Source organism: Alligator sinensis, unplaced genomic scaffold (assembly GCF_000455745.1).
Source record: "Alligator sinensis unplaced genomic scaffold, ASM45574v1 scaffold520_1, whole genome shotgun sequence".
Taxonomy (NCBI): Eukaryota; Metazoa; Chordata; order Crocodylia; family Alligatoridae; genus Alligator; species Alligator sinensis.
Window position 1 is genome coordinate 1,726,461 of NW_005842064.1, and position 20,071 is coordinate 1,746,531.

Here is a 20,071-nt window from a genome sequence, read left to right on the forward strand (position 1 = left end):
CAGGAATGTGAAATTTTAGGTAAGACTCCTGGATGCACAACACTAAGGCTGGGATTTTCAAAAGCAACCAGGCACAAGTTCCACTGAAATTTTACTAGTGCACTTCAAGAAATTCCACTCTTCTGTTAACGTGGTATTGATTCTAAAAATATATTAGTAGAATTTTCAAAAGGTCTCACCTGTGCACACTTATAAACTGTGCTCCCATTTAGGTCACTAAACCAATTCAAATTCATTCCAAAATTTTTTGGAGCAAAAGTAACACAACGTGTCTACACAAGATGCTAACTGCACAGTAGCGTCACTAAAAAGATGTTCACTGGCACTACTGTGCATTAACTCTGGTTACTCAGCATTTATTTAGTACTTGGTTATATAAGTACTAAATTAAATGTGCAGTAACCACTGCACATTAATAAACATATAGATGCACCCACTGGCTACTTCAGAAAAGATCACTCAATACATACTTCTAGAAGTGGGTCTCCATAACTACCTTCAAAACCATTTTTCACAAGCCAAGTCAACAGCAAGAGCAAAAGATTACGTGTTCAATGCTACAGGCATAGGTTTTGAAATAGCAGGCCGCTTTGCATGTGGAGTGAAGTTTCACTCCCTTCAGGACCAAGAGATGTTCAGTGCTTAACTACCATTTATGTGGGTCATCACTACTGTCCTCTTCAGAAGTATACATTACCATGTTATTCCAGAACAAGCCGTAACAGGACTGACCTACAGTTTTCAATTTCAATATAATTAGCAGAAGCAGAACTGCATGTATACTCTCAACCCCTTCCAAGGCTTCAGTTCAAATGCAATCCTTATAAGCAAAATAATCAAACGTACAGAAATACATACACAGTAAATATTCCTCACAAAAGTCTCCATTCTCACTCCCTAAAGACCACAAATGACTATACAGGTCAACAGAACTGCTATGATTTCAGCTGAATAAAGACTTACCTCACAGAAGAGAGTGAGTTTGTCATCTGGAAGAAGTCCATTGGCCTCATCCAAAAGAAAGTCCCTTCTAATGAATTTCTTGAATCCCCAGTCCTTGCCTTGTACAAATCTATATGCTCGCTGGCTCTCTGAAAAAGATGCATAAGGTTTCAAACACATGACAGGGCTGAGCAAATATTAAAGAAGACAATAAATGGCTACATATACCCATTGCTTTTGTTTCCTCTCCTTTAGCATTCAGGATGGAAAACTTGAACTTTGCTCGAACCTCACTCTTTGGACAACTGACCAACAAAAGATAGAGGGACAGATAATCTTTACTTTCTTCATCCAAGCCTTTAGGATTGACACGCAAACACCTGTAGAAACAAACATGTTAATGAGATGTCAGGAAAAGATTCTAGCAGCTCATACAATTGTGTAAAGTCTAAAATGCTCTTCCATTAAGAGTTTATAGCAAACAAGTTCTGCTATACTGACTGTAGAAGTGGAAAGGTACAAAAGACCAGAACAATACATCACAATTGTTTTTTCATTACTTTTCCAATATGGGCACATATTGGAATACAAATCCAGGGACAGGAATGTGACTACAAGCAAATTAATTTGAACTTCTGACATGGCAACATACTTACTGATGGCCTCCATTAGCAAGAAATACCATGAACTATAGAGACAGATCCTGCATTTGTATGTTTTCTGTATCCAAACAGCATAGTAGGGCATAGCTTCTCTTCCTTATGTGTATGTTGTATGTTAAGGAAGCAGGAAACCCACTGTGATATATATACACACACACTTGACACCTCAGTGCCATAAAACAGTAACTTCTCTAACAAAGTAGGCATATAGTATATAGTGTGACTATCTTCTACTAGGTTTCTTACCATTTCAGTTTATCATTAGCTCCTGATGAAAAGGTTGAACTTTTGATGACCTCACCCATTTCCTCCCGGCAGAAGCTGAAGTTATTTATGGTCCACATATAGGAAAATTTCACCACCTTAATCTGAAAATACAAAACAAAGAAGCAATTTAGGAACACGACTGCACAATGGGAAGCTTGAGGGCAAGAATTAAAATAAACATGTCACTATGGTACTAACCCATGAAAAGCACTAAGACAATTGTTCTGTCCACACCCATGACTGCACAGCCATTGATAGAAGGTTGCATCAAGTCACCTGACTTCATCTTTCAAGTGCAAAAAGATTACCCAAGCATCAAATGAATCTAACACTGTGACAGCTAGTAGTCCAAACTGTTCTATGCCAACTTCTCAATCTGCTTCAGAAAGTTACCAGGATAGAAAGTGTGTCTACACATATACAATCTCCACTTTGTTGAATGACCCGACTCAGCTTGTTTGCCTCCACAGACAGAGCCACAAGAAAAGAACAGCATTCTTATTAATGGAACAACATAATGCTTGTAACTAAATCCAGTTCGGAAAAATCTCTGAACAGATTTTTAATCAAACTTACTGTGTGGTCTGATCTTAGTACCTTGTGAACATCTGAGCACACTGTGAATGTACCTGAGTGTAACACCAGCTCTCTGCTACAGGTCCACTCGACATTTCTGCCGGAGGAGGAGGACTCGGCACCCTTGACATCGCCAGTTTGAAGATTAAACAGGATTCACAATTCAGTGAAAGAAAATTATACTAGGTCTTCACCCTGCCAGGCCACAAAAAAGGAAAAAGCCAGCACCTCTGTTAGAACTTGCAGATACTCGGCGTATGAACTAAGTCAGGCACATCTCTCATTTCAATACCTTTAGCTAACATACCATATTTTCTTTCATACAACACCCCCCCACACCAAATAATACAAACATCCAGTTTTTTGGAAGGCAGAACATAGATTCTTCCAGTCACAGTCGATTGTGTGATAGCAAGTGGGCCCAGAGTGTCCAGGAAGTTGGGCATCAGGAACTTTCTGTTGTAGCAGACTGTAACCTGTGATGCCACATTTCCTGGACAGTCTATGTCACACAAGGTTAGGCAAAAGGCAGTAGCAAGACTTACTTCTTACTGTAAGTAGTTCTTTAAACAAGTTCCTGTAAATAAAGTGCTGTTTCTGCACCACAAGCCTCATCAAGATATTACCAACAGTTCACCTGTTGCTTCAGGCACAAACTACATTCTTCAGCCAATAGATATAGCTGTAAGACGGTTAACACAAGACTCTATCCCTTCAGTTTGCTGGGCAGATACAAGCAGCAGCCATCCTGGCAGCTACATGGCATGTACAGTGTTTCTAGGGGTGCTTCTTTTCCAAAGAGAACAGCTTCCCTGCTTAAAACATGTTGGGAAGCTGATTCTTAGGGAAAATAAGTGTGTGTTTTATGCGAGAAAATATGGTAATATTCATGTTTAAAAGAGATGGTGACAAACGCAATGTTAACTCATCTTTTCAATATCTTAACTCCTTGAAAGAAGTAATAGAATATGGGTCCCCAAAGTCCAAGACTGAAGTAGGACACTCTCTCTTTGGCTTAGATTCATTGTTTCATTCCCGATTTAAATAGTCCAACATAGTCCAAACATTAAACCTAAGGTGTGGCTGTTATGGTAGCCAAAGTGCCACCAGCATAAACCTCAGTTTAAGCTCTCTCTTAAAGCTTGGATGTTAAGGCTTATTTTGTGCGCGCGCGCACACACACACACACACACACACACACACACACACACACACACTATACTTTTACCAACCTCTCTTGTGACTGCTGTGGTTCATTTGACAGTACAAAACACACCAGCTTCTCTGCAGACACTTCTATACCAACCCGGTTCCCAGGCCTCAGAGAGACATTCACACCTCCTTTATATGCTAGTGAAGTTATATGCAACTTATGATATCAAGATAAGCCCTCACAATGAGTTCAGCTGCTTATAGAGGCATAATTAGGAATTCTGACACTTTGGGCAAAAATGCTGGTCAGCAGCGTTGAAGGAAGGAGTCCTACCATGCTCCAGTGCAAGTTGCTGCTCCCATGGCATAGCTCTCACACACACACACACACACACACACACACACACACACACACACAGCTTTACTAACACCATGGCATAGACTGCTGCTGTCACCGTGAAGCCTCCCTAGTGCCACCATTCTGATGCCCCCTCTAAACTGGCACCCACAGCTGGTGCCCTGCTTGCCCATTCCTACTTACACTACTAGCTTTATATTACAGGATATAAAAAAAGCCAGGATTTCCCTGGTTTCTGAATGATGTCACTGACACACTTTCATGACTATAAAATGCATTTCAAGGTTTATTTTTATATAGAGGTAAACCTATAGAACCACTAGGCTCTATTTTCAATCAGTGAATGAAGGCAACTTAAAAAAGTTAAAGGAAGTTGTGGGGATACGAAGGTCCCTTTCAGGCTTACTAAATTGTAAAACTAATCTAGAAGCCTACAGGGTGAGGGTAAAAGTGCTGGTTATTAAAGAGAAGAGTTTGGCCAGTGAATGGAATTAAATGTTATTGGATATTTACAAAAGGAGAATAGGTGGTGCTGTGAACTGTTATCAGGCCTGTATTTACTAAACTCTTAAGTTCTAGGAAGGTGGTCAGTGCATCTGAAAGCAGCTTCATTTATAGTTATGTGACTACTTTTCACTCTTTACAGGGCTGAATTCAACAGGTGGTTGTTTCTCATTCAAATTAGAGTAAATGTAAATGCTGCTAGTGAATACTTTAAAATAGCAATTACCACCACTGAAGGAAGGTATGGCTTACCAACTCTGACAGCAAAGGTACAGGAAACAAAGTTATTTAAATGTACTGAATAAGAATATAGTTGTTACATAAAATGTAAACACTGTCAAGAATTAAGTAGCTAGATTTAAAAGAGAATACTGATTAAGAAATGCAGAAAAAAAATATCAGCTAACACTGAACCTTACCATTGAATAAAAACTATTTACTAAAGTAAAAGAGCACACCACTGAGGAGTGTTTGAGCTTTAAATGAGGTAAGGACATTCTTCATCATAACCAACTAACTAATCATTCAAGTCCCAAGTCCAGGCTCCTCACCATCACTTTCATTCTATAGTAGTCTCTGATCATGACACACAATTTATGATGATGGAAAAAAAAAAATCAATGCCTGATTATACTATTAAAACACAACCACAACAGAAGGGCAAAAAGGCATAGACTGAATAACACCTGAATCTTTCTTTTTATGCCAATTGCATCATCTTCAATGTAACACAAAATCAGATACTCAGATGACTAAAAACTGCCCAGGTTACATTCCTCCTGGAAGACTTAAGTTAACACTACCAAATGTTGTAAATAAAAGAACAAGAATAATTAGCAAACAACAAGGGGGTTACAAGCATTTCATACAAACACATTCCTACTTAATGTATTGGTTTTATGTCTGAAAAGACAAGGATGTAATATTGGGCACGTTTACACGTGCACATTTACTGTTCAGTAACCAAAATTACCGCTCAGTAAATATGGTGACTTACACTGACTTGAATGTAAATTTGATACTTGCATCATGCAGGTGTCAAATTTATGCTCGATTAGTTACTGCACAGTAACATGCATGTAGATTCCTTACTGTACAGTAACAGTGTGTGAGTGGACTGACTTGGGAATAACTTTAATGCCTGCATATATAGATGCCAGCCTATTCCTGTTTACTGCGCAGTAAATTTAAGCCAATGTAAATATACATGTAGACACACCCATTGAGTCCAATGCTTTTGAACATGCCATTTAAATTGCAAATGAAACTATATTAATGTGCTCTACAACGAGATTAAATAATGAAATGATTAAAAAGAAAAACATTTTTCAATTGCAAAAGTGGTAAACATCTGACATAAGCAATTATTTTTTAGGCTTCATTTTCGTATCAATATCTTCTAGGATTAAAGCAAATTATGGACACTTAAATTATTCTTCTATGACTATTATCAGGCTCTCAGTTGCCTGAATCTGTGCTATATATTTTTCACAGAAGAAATCAGTAGAATTCTCAGGAAGATACCTCTACGTATTACCTTTTAGAATTTGCTTTGGGCTGGCATACTACTTTGATCAAAACACATTATACATTTTACACAACAAGCAATTCTGTGGAGAAGATCTAAAAACATACAAGAGCAATTAAAGTAGGTTTTGGAGGTATTTGACAGATCACAGACTAATGACACTACTGTTTCAGTCTTGGAAGAAATCTTGTTTGATCTAATTAAGAACTGAATCCACACAAGCATAAAAATATAAAGAGCAATTTAAAGACACTATGGAAATCTGTTATTTAGTGAACATGAATAAACCTAAATACAAAGGAAAAAGTGAAACATGGCCAATGGAACAACATTCTAAACTATTTCCTTCCCTTCCACTGTTTAAAACTGAAGATACAGAATCACATTTGTTAAGAAAGCTGTGTCATAGTTCATTGAGTCAAAATGGTGGAAAATTACAAAACTAAAACCACAGATGGCAGAACATTTAAATTTAGGATGTCGTCAATTTTTAAGAGGTCTGCAACTCCTGTCCAGCCAAATCATCATCAACTAAGCATGCTTTAGCGTATGAAAATGATTTTGTCAAATCTTTGTAAGAAGGTAGGTGCTGAAACGCTTAGCAAGCTGGTGAAAGTATTTTGCATTCGGTGGCAGAAACAAGAATGGTTGGTTTAACTTGCTAGCAGACGGAGGGACTTGATTACTCTTGTATTTTACTTCCAAAACCATAAGCTATTCATTGTGTGCCTTCTTATGTTAGTTGAATGCATATGTTTATATGAAATGATATAAGCCTTTGCCCTGTGTAAACCTAGCAAAGATTTTATGAAATGTTATTCAGATGAAGATATTATACAACAACTTTCTTGCATAAAGTTGTAACACCTGACACTAAGGTGGATAAGCAAAATAATTCTGCCATGCTACTATGTGTAGACTGACTGTGGGACAGATTTCTTATTCTTCTCCATATTAAAAGTTTCAAGAGATTTTAAACATGTTTTCTCCTTTGTCTATGTCAGTGGTTCTCAACCTTTTAAGATTTCAGGTACTCCTTGGAATGTTCTCTCTTAGTTTTCTCATTTTTTGCCTACAGAAAAACAACAGAGCCATCTTTGCTGTTGCAAAGAACTCAGAAAGACCACAATTAGGAATTTTTGTTTGAAATCTCTGGGTTTCATCTTGTGAACCATATTTGTAAACCTAACAGTGCTAATATTTTGTGGCACCTTGTAGCATCCTTGAACAGATCCCAAGGCACCACAGGATGCCAGGGTGTATTGGCACCCTGGCTGAGAATCCCTAGACTAGGTTAACGAAATGAGCTGCGGCTCATGAAACCTTATGCACCTCTGATTCAGTTAGTTTATAAGGTGCCCCCCTACCTTGCCTATTGCCTGACTTCAAACCTAACAACCTAACACAGCTACCTACCTCTCTTTGTCTATACCAGGACTGTCCAATTAGCAGGGGTTAAATTGCAGCCCATGAGCTTGTGCCCAGCCACTGCTCTAGTTGCAACAGCAGCCAAAGTCTCCAGGCTCCCCTTCCCTCCTCTGACTTTTGCCATGTGCCCCTGTCCCAGGGGAAAGGGCAATGCAGTGTGGTGTGGCCAGGAAAGTTGAGGGTGAACTTGGGGCAACATGGTGAGGCAGGATGAGGGGGCTGGAGAGGGGAGGGGAGAGGTGTTGCAGGCTGTGTAGGTGCATGGTTCGGTGGGGGTAGGGATGTCTGCAGGGCATGTTGGGGAGGCGGGGGTCTGTGGCTCACAATGGTCCCTACCAACTATTTACATTTGCAGGTCTGCCCCCTACCACCTATTTGCATTTGCAGGTGAGGAACAAGCAAAACAAACCTGAACAAGGAAAGGGAGGTAAATAGGTATTTTAGCTCCTAAATTCTGTTTTTATTATGTAAAATTTTAACACCTCCTTCACAGGACAATTTGTGATGAAACGCAATGCCACTGAGGTATTTTGATTTCTTTTTAATTTTAATCATAGGCTGGCAGGTAATTTTTTGAAAACTGACTTTCTAGGTTATTTTATTCTTTAGGATGTATAAAAGGAAGCCTAGAAGGTTATTAACAGCAAAAACAAAATATCTTTTTTCACCTTTAAAATATTTGTTTTTCAACCACCTTTGTTTGGCTGGAGGACTTCTCAGAAAAGCAAAATTTGATTTTGAAAAAAAAATCTCTTTTCAGTGTTAGCTATTTAAAATGGTAACAGAGCTAAGTTTTTCCCTTTTCAATTTATGAGTTTACTTTCTCTTTACTTTTATGTTTGGGCTGATGAAACTCGTACTTGTCTTTGGACGTAAGAATTTATCTATAGTGCCAGTAGTGAAGAAAACGACAGGAGAACCATATTTTTTTAATTTCACTTGTATTGATACACATACAAAAAAAGGCATTTTGGTAAAGACGGCTGGTCAGACTCTAATTCTCCATTAGCTTCTGCCAGAAGATATGCATGGTAAAATATTTTAGAAGCAGCAGGTTTGCTCCCAACTCAAGAGTGAGAAACACTGCAAATAAAAGGACTGCTTTAAGCCTTGCTATAATAATAAACTGAGACAAGGCCAACATATTTTGGTAACAGCAAGAGAAAATAGGTTTTTCATAAGAAATAAAACTTTCTGGAATGGAACAAATAATACCATTAAGAATTATATCAAGAGTTTCCACACACCCCTGTACCCAAAACAATGTCAGATTTAAATTTTAACACAGAATGATCCTATTTGGCTCCCTCTAGGTAGTTCTTCCTGTCACAGTAAACCAGAGTCAGTATGTAGTATATTCCTGCACATTAAAGCTTACTGAAACCTTGTGTAAAGGCATTAGAAGGTTAACAAAAAGCGCTACACAGAGAGCTCAACAAAATGTCTTTCATTGTGAGGCTAAGGTGCTATTTGTACTACATGATACTAAGGAAACTTAATTGAAGATGACACCAAAGTGAAAAGGAACATGTCAACATGAAACCCAAATACAATGAAGCAGATGGAAGCAAGGCCCCAGAGGTCAAAAAATTTCCTGTCAACTCTGTTTCAGTCTAAACGAACAGTACTTCTTTAAACACATTTACACTGTGGAGAAAAGCATCAGTCACATTATAGTATTTTTTTTTAAACAGAAAACGAGCAGCAGATACGTGACTAAAATGTGTGCAACATCTAGGTATGTGTTACAAATACATTAATCATTGTTTAGATACAAGGAAAAGAATGTTTTCTTAACATGGAAAAGAAAAAAAACGAATGGAGTTTGGAGAGTTTAGATAATAAGTCGTTTTCTTCACCCACTAAATTTAAGACTAAGCATATTATAGTCTTTCTATAAATAAGTAATAATACCACTTTTAAAAGTGGTATTATTTTGGTTACTTTTCTGAAAACGGGGACACTTTAGGTGTATCCACTGGCACACCATAAATGGAGTCACATGAATATAATGCACCATTTTGAAATATATACCTTATAAAAGAGATCAAGGCTAACTGCAGAGCTAAATAATCCTCCAGTGTGTCCAGGGAAGGACTGGGGAGGTGGTGTTGAGATTTCTCTATAAATTAATAACCCCCATGTCATGGCGCAAAAGATAAACAGTGGACAGGAGGCATTTCTTTTTACCAACAGGTTGCTGAACCTCTGATACTATCAACAGTTGTAAAGTTAAATCTTTTTCTCTTTTACACTGTTGTTCAGTGCAAGGTCTTATAGCATGAATACAAGATTTAGGGTCTACAGATTTGATTTAGATTTATTTTTTTTATTGGTGATTTACAAAACTGAAGGCTAGTACTGCCCACCAAATATGCCAGGAGAAGTCCCCTTTAAATCTCCAGTTTCCACAGAAATACTTAAAAACCTTTTTAATTTCAATGTATTCCTCTTTCACAGTCACTACATAGGGAATGCCAAAACCAGTTATATTTCTGAGTATCAGACAGGTATAAAGGTCACTGGAAGGATAAATATACAGCAATACATCTGACTAAATTGTGAAAGATTTGGAGAAGTTCAGGGACTTGCTCAAGAACATAAAGCAATTCTGTGTCAGACATGGGAATAAAGTTCAAGAGTCTTGGATTACCAACTGCCCTTTCAAAGCAAAGAGTACACAGTCTGTTAAAGCCAGGGGCCTGTCCCATCTTCACATCCACTCTATCACCACAGTTCAAGAAAGCAGTGTATAGTCTTTCAGAGGTAGCAAACGTTGTACTCCATGGAAGAAAAAAAAAATCAAGATGCACAAATTGATTTGCTGTGGAATCTCCATACTTTGAGGTTTTTAAGACTCAGTGAGACAAAACGTTAGCTGGGGTGATAAAATTGGGGAAGGTCCTGCTTTGAGGTAGGGCAATTTAACTGTCTATAAATAACTTCAGTCTGGTGTATCTTGTATTGTTTCCCCCATATGGCTGAGAGAGCTAGGTGGTAATAAAAGTTATGACAGAGCGCTAATAGAATTGTTGCATTCCAGCAGATTTTGTTACACTTTAAAATGGCCCAGTAAGGGAGAAGCATCTAGATTGCAATGATCTTGTTACACAAAATCTCCCCAAGAGGTTTTATCCCTGCAGACATTTATACACTTGTTCACCTTTACTTGTGCACATAATTCCATTGACTTCAGTGGGCTCAAAGTCTAAGGAAGCATGCCCCCAGTGAACATGGTGGGTTACACTGGAGGTTTGGACTAGGATTCAGACAAACCTAGATAAAATGGATGATTGGACCAAAAGAAATCTCCCGAGGATCAACAAGGACAAGTGCAAAGTCCTGCATTTAGGATGGAACAATCCTATGCACTGCTACAGGCTTAGGACCAACTGGCTTAGCAGTAGGTTTGCAAAGAAGGACCAGGGAGTTACAGTGGACAATAAACTGGATATGAGCCAACAGCGTGCTCTTGTTGCAAACAAGGCTAAGAGAACACTGGACCAATGTATTGGTGCACCTGTATGCATTACCTGTTTTCAAATGATAAGATTGTATGATGGTTCACCAGAATTGCTGAGGACAGTGTTCTACCGGCTCAAAGTTCTGGAAGCTCCAATTCAGGATATTTTATAGTACTTATTTGCATACCAGCATTTTACCAGTTCATATTTTCTTAGTAGCAGACCTAGCATCTTTATCCTGGGAAAAAAACTGAAAAGCCGAGAAAGGCTTCTGCATGTACAGGTTTTAGGAAGACATTTAATAAAGTGTGGACATCAAGTCTTTCCCTGGCAAGCAAAAGAAGGGACAGGTGACAGCAAATGCACAAATGACAAGTCACAAAAGGCAACAACAGCAGAATGCTGTCCTATGGACCTTGTGTGAACTGCCTGTTTACAGTCCATCAGTACTCTTTTTTTCTGGATACAAATAACAAACAGGACTTGTCTCTAGAGAACCCCTATATAGTCATCTCAAAGGTTAAAAGACGGATTAATTTTCACCTTGTAAACAACTGCTTCCAGCTGCAAAAAAAACTTTCACTGGCAATTAAAGCAAGATGTGACCCATTTCAAAGCATGATGAAATATTTTCTTGCTAGCCTGCCCTACTGATTATCTCCTGACCCAGGAGCAGTGTTTAGCAGCCCCAGGTCACACCTTTGAATGTCTAATATAAGACAATACAATAAATGAACTGGAGAAGGGGGAGGGGCACCAACAATTCTAGGAAAGTCTAATAGATTTTTTTTCATTCGTCTCTGTTAGTTTCTATTTGTTTAGCTGCATTATCATTAATTATCATCAACTCCCTTAAATAGCAAATTTACATGGTGTTTCTGAAACAGTAAAACTACAACTAAATGCAGAGATGTAAAACTGCCAATTTTTCCATACCAGGCTTAATGGACTAGAGGAAAAAAAAAATAAGTGTTTTTTTCCGGACCCTCATCTCTCATAATTACAGAAAGGCACACTGAGGTTAAAACTTCAGAAAGGACTTCCTAAATGTTAGGGCAGCTAGCTATTCAAATAACCCCTTAGGGAAATGGTAGAATCATCTTCAATGAAAGCAGAAGGCAGGGCAGAGAAGGCATTTAAGAAGAGTATGGATAAACATTTATCAGAGAGAGACCAGGTGCAGTAAAACTTGCCTCCAAGCACTAGGGCCTAGGAAGTGGGGAGAGGGGCAGGGCAGAGGGTAGCACTAGATGTACCTAGAGGCCTTTTATTTTAAAACACACTGCCAGTGCAGAAGATGTTATAATCTAGCAGACTAATAATTCAGAAAAGGGAGGATACGGAGAGTTACATTTTAAGTATTAATAAAAGCAATGGGTTTCAATTACAGAGATGTAGGTTGTAGCCGTGTTGGTCTAAGGACATAGGGAGACAAGGTTCTTTGGGTAAATCTGATAACTTTTATTACACCAACTAAATAGTTCAAAAATTTTTTCCAACTATTTAATTGGTCTAATAAAAGATATTAGATTTACACAAATAACCTTGTCTTCCTATGGGTTTCAATTAAGCATTTGACAAGAGGAGAGGGGAGATTTGGTGGAGAAGAGAAAAGATGATCCAAGAACAAAAGATACAGAGGCAGGAGTGGGGGGAAAAAAAAAAACCACACACACGAAGAGAGAATTGTAAGCAATAAGAGTAAATGAAAAAAGACGTGAATTGTAACAAGATTATGCAAAGCCTTGAAAATGAGGGTGAGAAGCCTGAATTGTATATACAATAAAAGTCAGGACTCCAATTAAAGACTCAAGATGACATGCAATATTACTGAACAAATATGAGAAGGGATTTTCAGAGAGACCTATTTCAAGAATTATTCCAGTTTTTCCCCAGCTGGAGTAGTTCAAAAGGAAGCAACCATGGATATAGCAACAAAGCTTTCACATGGTAGTTATTAACATAGACTAAATGCTGCTACTGGTAATTAGGGCTGTGTGAACCTTCAGGTATTGATGAGATTTGGAGGAGATTCGGCCCGATTCAGTGGCCGAATCCAGGGGCCAATTAAAAGGTCCGAATTGATTTTGAATGGATTCAGAGAACTTTAAAAAGATTCAGAGAGGTTCAGCGATTCAGGCAGTCCCCATTGGCTGCAGCACGGAGCTGGACCCGGACTCCATGCTGGTAAGAAGGGGGCTGAGGAAGAGGGACTGCAGTAGGGGGGAGATGACCATGGGGGGACCCCTGCCAGGCCTCATCCCCTGCCTGCTCCCCCAGCCACCCTGAGCACCCCCTGACTGCTGTCCCAGCTCCCCCCATGGCTGCCCCATCTGCCCCAGCTCCCAGTTGTTTAAAAAAAGCCCCTAATCACCAGGTGCTGCCAGGCAGGGGGGCAATCCCCACTGCCCTGCGTAGCTTGGGGGACTCTTCCACAAGCCCCCTGACCCCCACCCGCTATCCCAGCCCCCCCATCACTGCCCTGCCTGCCCCCACTCCCAGCCCTTTAAAACAAAAACAAAACCCCCTGAACTCACCGGCTGCTGCCCCAGCCCCGGGGCTTCTGGGGGGCAGAGCCCCACCATGCAGCACGGGGAAGTGAGGGGCAGCAGGGATTGCCGCCCCCCCTGCTGGGCAGCAGCTGATGAGTCCTGATATATATATATTTTTTTTTTAAGGGCCGAAGACCTAAAATTGAGGATGACAAGAAAAAGAAAGCATTACATTTCCTGAAGCAGGTTATATACTCAACTGTTGCCCATTGGCTAGCAAAAGCCGGAGACAGCCGATTTAAATCAGTAGTAACGTGGTGGTATATGGGATATTGTGTTACATGTGCAAGCATGGTGTACTAATTATAAAAGGTATTTTGGCATTATAAAGTATTTGCACTTTAGAAAGACTATGTCTTCCTAGACAGTGTTATATTAGATATCTGAACAAAATTCCTTTAAGAAAAAAAAAGCAGATTTTTTTTGTGAAAGATCAACATATTGTTCAAAATTCTGTGAAGTAAACAAGCCCATTCTCTGGTGGAGATGGGGGATGTAGACTTAACTCCTGTTTAAAGGTAGAAAAGGGATTGATTTAAGGCAGAGGCAGGGTTTTCCTGTTTTAAGGCAGAGGGAGGGATTGATTTATGCCAAACAGAAGCTGGAGAATTGTCTGAATACATTTTTTTTTTAAAGTTTATCTTTTCACACTTCAGCTCTCTCTGTATTCTGAAAATCCTGCAGACGGCATTGACTACATCTGTCTTGATTAAGTGCTGTGGAAATATTGTTGGGAATCAAAATGACAAAGATGTAGAGTTTTCAGTCAACAGGGTCAGAGTCAGAAGAAAATGGACTGGAACACTGACTTCATCATAACAAGGAGACAAAAAGCAATGAACTATTATCCAGTGAAAGATTCATTCCACCTTGATTTAATCCTAATTTGGGATACAGAATAAATAGTTTGCATTAAATATTCAAACATGAATGATCTCTTAGGGGTCAAACACCTCTGAAATTTCTACTTTTGTTTTAATTACTGCCAGTCTCAGTCCAGCATTCTCTTTAAATATGTAGAAAAATAGATTCGGAAACAGTTACTACATATATTTCTCTGCATATACAATAAGATATTGATATTTGTAAGGAACTTTTCACCAAGGGAGGAACTAAAAAGAAAAGGAATGAAAGAACAAAGTAAACAAACTGAAAAATAAAATAATAAAATACTTTTTGCACATTTTCCACTTAAAATGATCTTTGGTGTTAGCCATGTATAACAACATGTTCTAGATAAATGCAATTAAATTAATGGTAAACCCTTAAACACAGCTGCTCAGAAAAATATGACTGAATTGCTAATGGTGTCAGAGCCTTGGAAATTCACCTCTTTGCTATTTAAAATTTTCCACAATAACCCACTTTCATAATAGTCCCAGAGTTACCATATATATGAAAGATTTAATCCCTCTATGATAGGGCAGCCTGGAAGATGTATGAAATTAAGATGGATTAAATAAAACCACAAGTGAATGTAGTTTTGTCAGATAAACTGCAATAACTCTAGACACCTAGAATTATTATTTTCTATTTTAAATTAACAGAACACAGAAAAGGAACGAACAAATTTACTTGAACAATCATATTAGAAAAAACCTCAAACACAACTTCCTCTGCAGAGGCCTGAAAACCATGTCACTTTCACTTGTTAGTCTTCCATCCTCCAAAACATAGTTTAAGAACACCAAAAATATCTTAAGGTTTTCAGGATTTTTCATTAACTGCTCTTCAACCCTCAAAGCACTCACCTGCAGGTGCTCAATACTGAGTATTTATATAAAGCCATTAAGAGAACCAGTGAGGAGGCAGCAAGGACTGAAATGGCAGCAGAACAGTCCTAAGACCAAACTCCATGTTTTCTTTTCTTTATAGGAAACAAGCACCATTGCATAACTTGGACAGTAACTATGAAAATCAGTACCTGGATGAAGAACAGACAGGTAAAACTACAACAAGGCAAGGCAGAGGAGACTGGTGGAAGGAAAAATGCACCATCAAGGGCTTTTACTCTACGATTGTTAAAATAACTCGTACTATTGGGGTTCTTTTGGGATTCCTTGATGCTACTGGCTGCAGGTGTCTACAAGATTGCATTATTTCCAATCATTCACAAAACTGGCCATGATATTGCATTTATAAACGACTTCCACATCGAAATATTGAAATCATGACTACCAGATTAGAATACTAAAGCTTTTACCTAGGATGAAGCATAACACTAGAAACATACCAACTGCTATAAAATTCAGCTGTCAACTTCTTAATTAATGTTTAATATTAGTCTAGCTCTCCTCTCCAAAAAGAAAGGGTCCAATAAAAGGTTTCTGTTCCAATACTCAAAGTCTTCAAATGTACTGACCCAAGAGAACTATGAGCTTTTGCAACAGCTACACATCACAATTACAGTGATGAATAGGTCAAGGCTTACAAGTATGAGATGCAGCAGTTACAGGAATCAAAGACTATAAAATCTGATCTTCTAAATACCATAAACCTGACCACTTTCAATAACTAAAACCCAGTTCTCTAACTTAGCTTTCCATTGATTTCTTTGCATGATAAAGCCATATGAACTAATTGTGCAATTTTTTTCCCTACAGAATGGGAAGAAAAAGATTATTTCTTTTTCAATGCTTGGGAGATGCTCACATAGTACAGAGACAAAATTTAAATTTGCTATTAAAATATTTTGGTATCTATGCCTGCTTCTCCACTGTTTTGTCACTTCCTGAAAATCATACTAGGTCTTTTGTGTCTTATGGAATGTATCTGGATTGCAAATGAGAGTATGTGAGCAGTAATAAACATTATGAATTTTTCTACCATCAGGTCTCTTTTATAAGCTAAAAATTCAGTTACAGCTATTTTCTCAACAATAATTCTGCACACAGATATTGGGAAAACTTGTGAAGTTGCAGCTAAAGTATTTTCAGGATTTATGAAACTCTACTTAAAGGAATTTTCAGAAGCTTGTTGATGATAGGCAAATAAGCCTCCATAAATATTAAAAATATATATATTAAATGAATGTTTGCTGCAGATGTCCACCTCTTATAGTTTAAATTGCATTATCCACTTAAGTTGCAGGAAGAGCTGACCCATGAGTGTGACAAATACTTATTATCAGAAAACGAAGAACAAAGAAAAATATCCTTGCAAATGTTGGCAAAACAATCTGTAGGACCTCAAGTCCTCTCTCAAACATTTAAATGTAAATCAGCCCTAGTATATGTAATGTGTAATAGAAGAAAAATACAAAACCAAAATGGACAGCTTGTAAATCTGTAACTAGGAAGTCTGATCAATCATTATAACAAACTACCTAAATCAAATAATCGTAGTGTTTTCACCACAGTTATTCAAAGCAAATTTGTCTAAGTATTGCTGTGGGGAATTGGATTATGTTACTGGAAACCATTTTTGAATAAACAAACTAAGAAATGGATAAGTCCTAGGTAACTAAAAGTTAGGACAAATGTTGGAAAAACCTAACGAATAGACACAGCAGGTCAAGGAACCATCAATCCCTGCCGTAACTGGGAGAAAGAAAAGAAGCAGGATGACACCCGAGCCAAGCATTGTTTTTAAAAGGAGAGAGGCATAAAGTCTGAGCTGCTCTGCATTTGCAGGAAGGCAGGGAAAGGCAGGCACCACTTTTCCTTGGAGAGGAAGACAGAAAGAACAAGCAGAGCAACCCACTTGGGTAAAAGCTGTTGGAATGTTAATAGCCTCCTGGGAAAGAGGGAGGATGAGAATCAATGTTGCAGGAAGGTGGCACTAGAATTCACTGAGCGAATGTTTGGTGGAGGGCACAAGATTATCATGGAAAAAATGAAAAGCCCTTTTATTTTATCTATTGGGAAATGCTAAAAAGACGGCACTAGAATTAAGAGCATGTGTGTGCACTAGGGGGAAGATTAATTTTTTGATGGTAGTGGTGGTGGTGGTGATTCGATCTGGCTGGGGCAGTGTGGGCACACAATAGGAAATGGAGAAGGGACATGGTGGCACTGCAGCTGGTGCGAAGGAAGCAGCAATGGTCTGCCTTTAAGCCAATCTCATTAAAGCACCCCACCTCTCCTAAAAGTTTGCCACCCCCTGATGTAGAAGAAGGAGAACAGCTTTTTAATAGTAACAGAAAGAAGAGCTGGTAACAAACAAAATGTACTAGGGGTGCACTGATAAAGATTTTTTTAGCCGATACTGATGGCTGATTATTAACCAGCCATATCAGCCAATCCTGATCCGACATCTGATTTACAAGAATGCAGCCCAGCAGCTTGGAGAGCAGCATCTGGCTGGTAAGTCTGGGGATGGGGGCGTGAATTGAGGCCTCCATGGTGCGGGAGGGAGTGGAGCAGGGGCAGGCATTGCCCAACCAGAATGCAACCCTGCCAGGAGTGGGATGGAGTCGCAGGTGGCTTGTCTCCCCACCGCTGTGCACAACAATGGGGGAGTGGGGGGTGCCATGTGTCATCCCCCCACCCCAATTTATGCGTGGACAAGGGTGGGCTGCCCGCTGTGGGCTCAGGACCAGGTAATGCACCAGTCTGTTCCTGGGAGGGGGGGGCGGCTGAGCTCCAAATGGGCGGGGCCAGGGCAGGCAGCAGCAGTGCTGGGAGGAGTGGCTATGGGGTGGGCTACAGCTACCCCAAAATTCACCATAGCTACCCCTCCCAGGGCTGCCCCCACTCACCCCAACCCCGCCTGCTCAGAGCCCAGCCCTGGCCCAGCCCCCCTGCAGGGAAGAACCTGGCACAGTCCCTGGCCCCAAGCCTGTAGCAGGCAGCCCACCCTTGCTCTGCGCACAGATCTGAGGAGCACATGGCCCCCATGCCTCCCCCGGGGGTGCACGCAGCAGCAGGGAGCTGCCCACCCTGAACCCTGTGGACTAGCTGCCTTCAGCTCTGCCCCACGTTCCAACCCAGGGGTCGCATTCACCGCCCTGGCTAGGCAGCGCCTGCCCCTGCCCCATTGCCTTCCTCACTTTGGAGGCCTCAATCTGCCCCCCCATGCCCCTTCCCCTCCACAGACTTGCTGGCTGGACACTGCTCTCCAAGCTGCCAGGCTGCATTACTGGCCACGTGCATGCTGCGGCTGCACGCATTCACATGGCATTTATCAGTGACATTATCAGTTACACCGGTCAAAAAAAGCCAAATGCTGATAATGTTAATTTTCCTTTCATCAGTGCTGATCTGATATGTAGCCGATCTATTGATGCACCTCTAAAATCTACCTTAAGTGTGTATATATAGTTTAAGAGGGGTGGAAAGATGATTTGCATGTTAATAAATTTAGTTCTCTTTGGCAAGGAAGAAACCCTTGCTACACATTCAGATTATTTTTTTCTGCTGGACCTTCCTATTCCATTTAACATAGACATGAAGTCTGGCGAAGCAAACTTTATTTTCAAGCTCTGACGTCTGGTGAGCTATCTTCAAAAACCAACAAGCAAGAAAATCAATATAGATACTGTGTGTTAAATGAAGGAAGAGATTGCCCCACTCCCTTAAATGTGTTATAAATTGGTCTTTTTAAACAGATGAAGTTTTAAAATATTCAAGACCTCACAACAGAGGTAGAACATAGTCTAATACCTGACAGATGGATAAATACCGAATAGTTTGGAAAGAATATTTTGTGCATGATAGAGAGACTGAAGTTTCTAGAAACAGATATCCAAATACAACACAAAAAACACCTACTGGCCCCAAATAGTACAGCATTCCATTTAGTCGAGCAAAGAATGTATTCAACTAATTTTTAAAAGTGACCCAATGTTCATTGCAACTCATAGAAGCATTTGATACTGCAAACAGGTCAACAAAGATCAAGAAAAACATTGGATATATCACCCCTTCAGCTAGAAGTAAAATAGCAATTGTTTCAGCTTACATTGTTAGAAGAAGCCAGTTAATATTATCAAATGGTAGCACTATTATAAAACTGTGTAAAGTAGTAAGGTTAAAGAAGGTAGAATATCTACTAAAATTACAGGTGAACAAACCATCTAAATCTTATCAGAATCCACTAAGCCTGAATACCAAATCCATGTTTCAGGGAAGACAGGTCTTTGACTTATATTGAGCAGAAAGAAGAAAAAAAAAAAAAAAAAAAAAAATGGTATTTAGGGTCCACGTTATGGAAAAACCACTCGCAATACAGAAGCTTTAAACTGCAGACAAGTATATATTCAAAGCAAAATTTGTGTCCCCCAGAAATTCTTAAAGGCAGTGAAAAGAAAAAAAAAAAATTCAATGATTTATGCTACCTACCATTAAATCAACATTCAGGCTTCCTGGATTTCAATCAGAATAAAGATGTCCTGGTCAGAGTGACAGTGTTTCTATGGTTCAGGTCTTTAATGGGGAAAAGGCATTTCTCATTTATTGGTTGGTATGCAACATCCCTTTGGCTCTTGTACACCTTAGAGCAAGGATACAAAGTAGAGAGCAAGATAAAATCTTAACTTAGAAGGCATCTACTTTGACAAGTTAAAGTACAGATGCGAGTGTGGGTAATGGTTATGGCTTGTGCAAGTAACTACAAAAAAGAAAGGCAAAGAACAGGATTAATCTTAAATAATCATAGTTTTGAGATTATTTCATTTAAATGGTTAATTTACTGATTTT

The 20,071-nt window shown here is 39.3% G+C and overlaps 1 protein-coding gene across 9 annotated transcripts in view; it reads right to left on the bottom strand.

The window, feature by feature from the left end:
- The window catches only part of SPOP (speckle type BTB/POZ protein), a 51,667-nt gene that overhangs the window by 10,750 nt on the left and 20,846 nt on the right, over positions 1-20,071 (bottom strand). For 4 of the 9 annotated variants that reach the window (XM_025203736.1, XM_006023311.3, XM_025203735.1 and 1 more), the window contains 4 exons: positions 2,501-2,642; positions 1,851-1,972; positions 1,171-1,322; positions 964-1,091 (listed from right to left, as the gene is read on the bottom strand). In XM_025203736.1, the coding sequence (XP_025059521.1) occupies positions 964-1,091; positions 1,171-1,322; positions 1,851-1,972; positions 2,501-2,578 (480 nt within the window). In that variant the 5' untranslated portion in view covers positions 2,579-2,642. Of the gene's footprint in view, positions 1-963; positions 1,092-1,170; positions 1,323-1,850; positions 1,973-2,500; positions 2,643-19,714; positions 19,866-20,071 lie in introns of all 9 variants that reach the window. The other 5 variants (XM_025203738.1, XM_025203739.1, XM_025203737.1 and 2 more) reach the window with 2 other exon arrangements.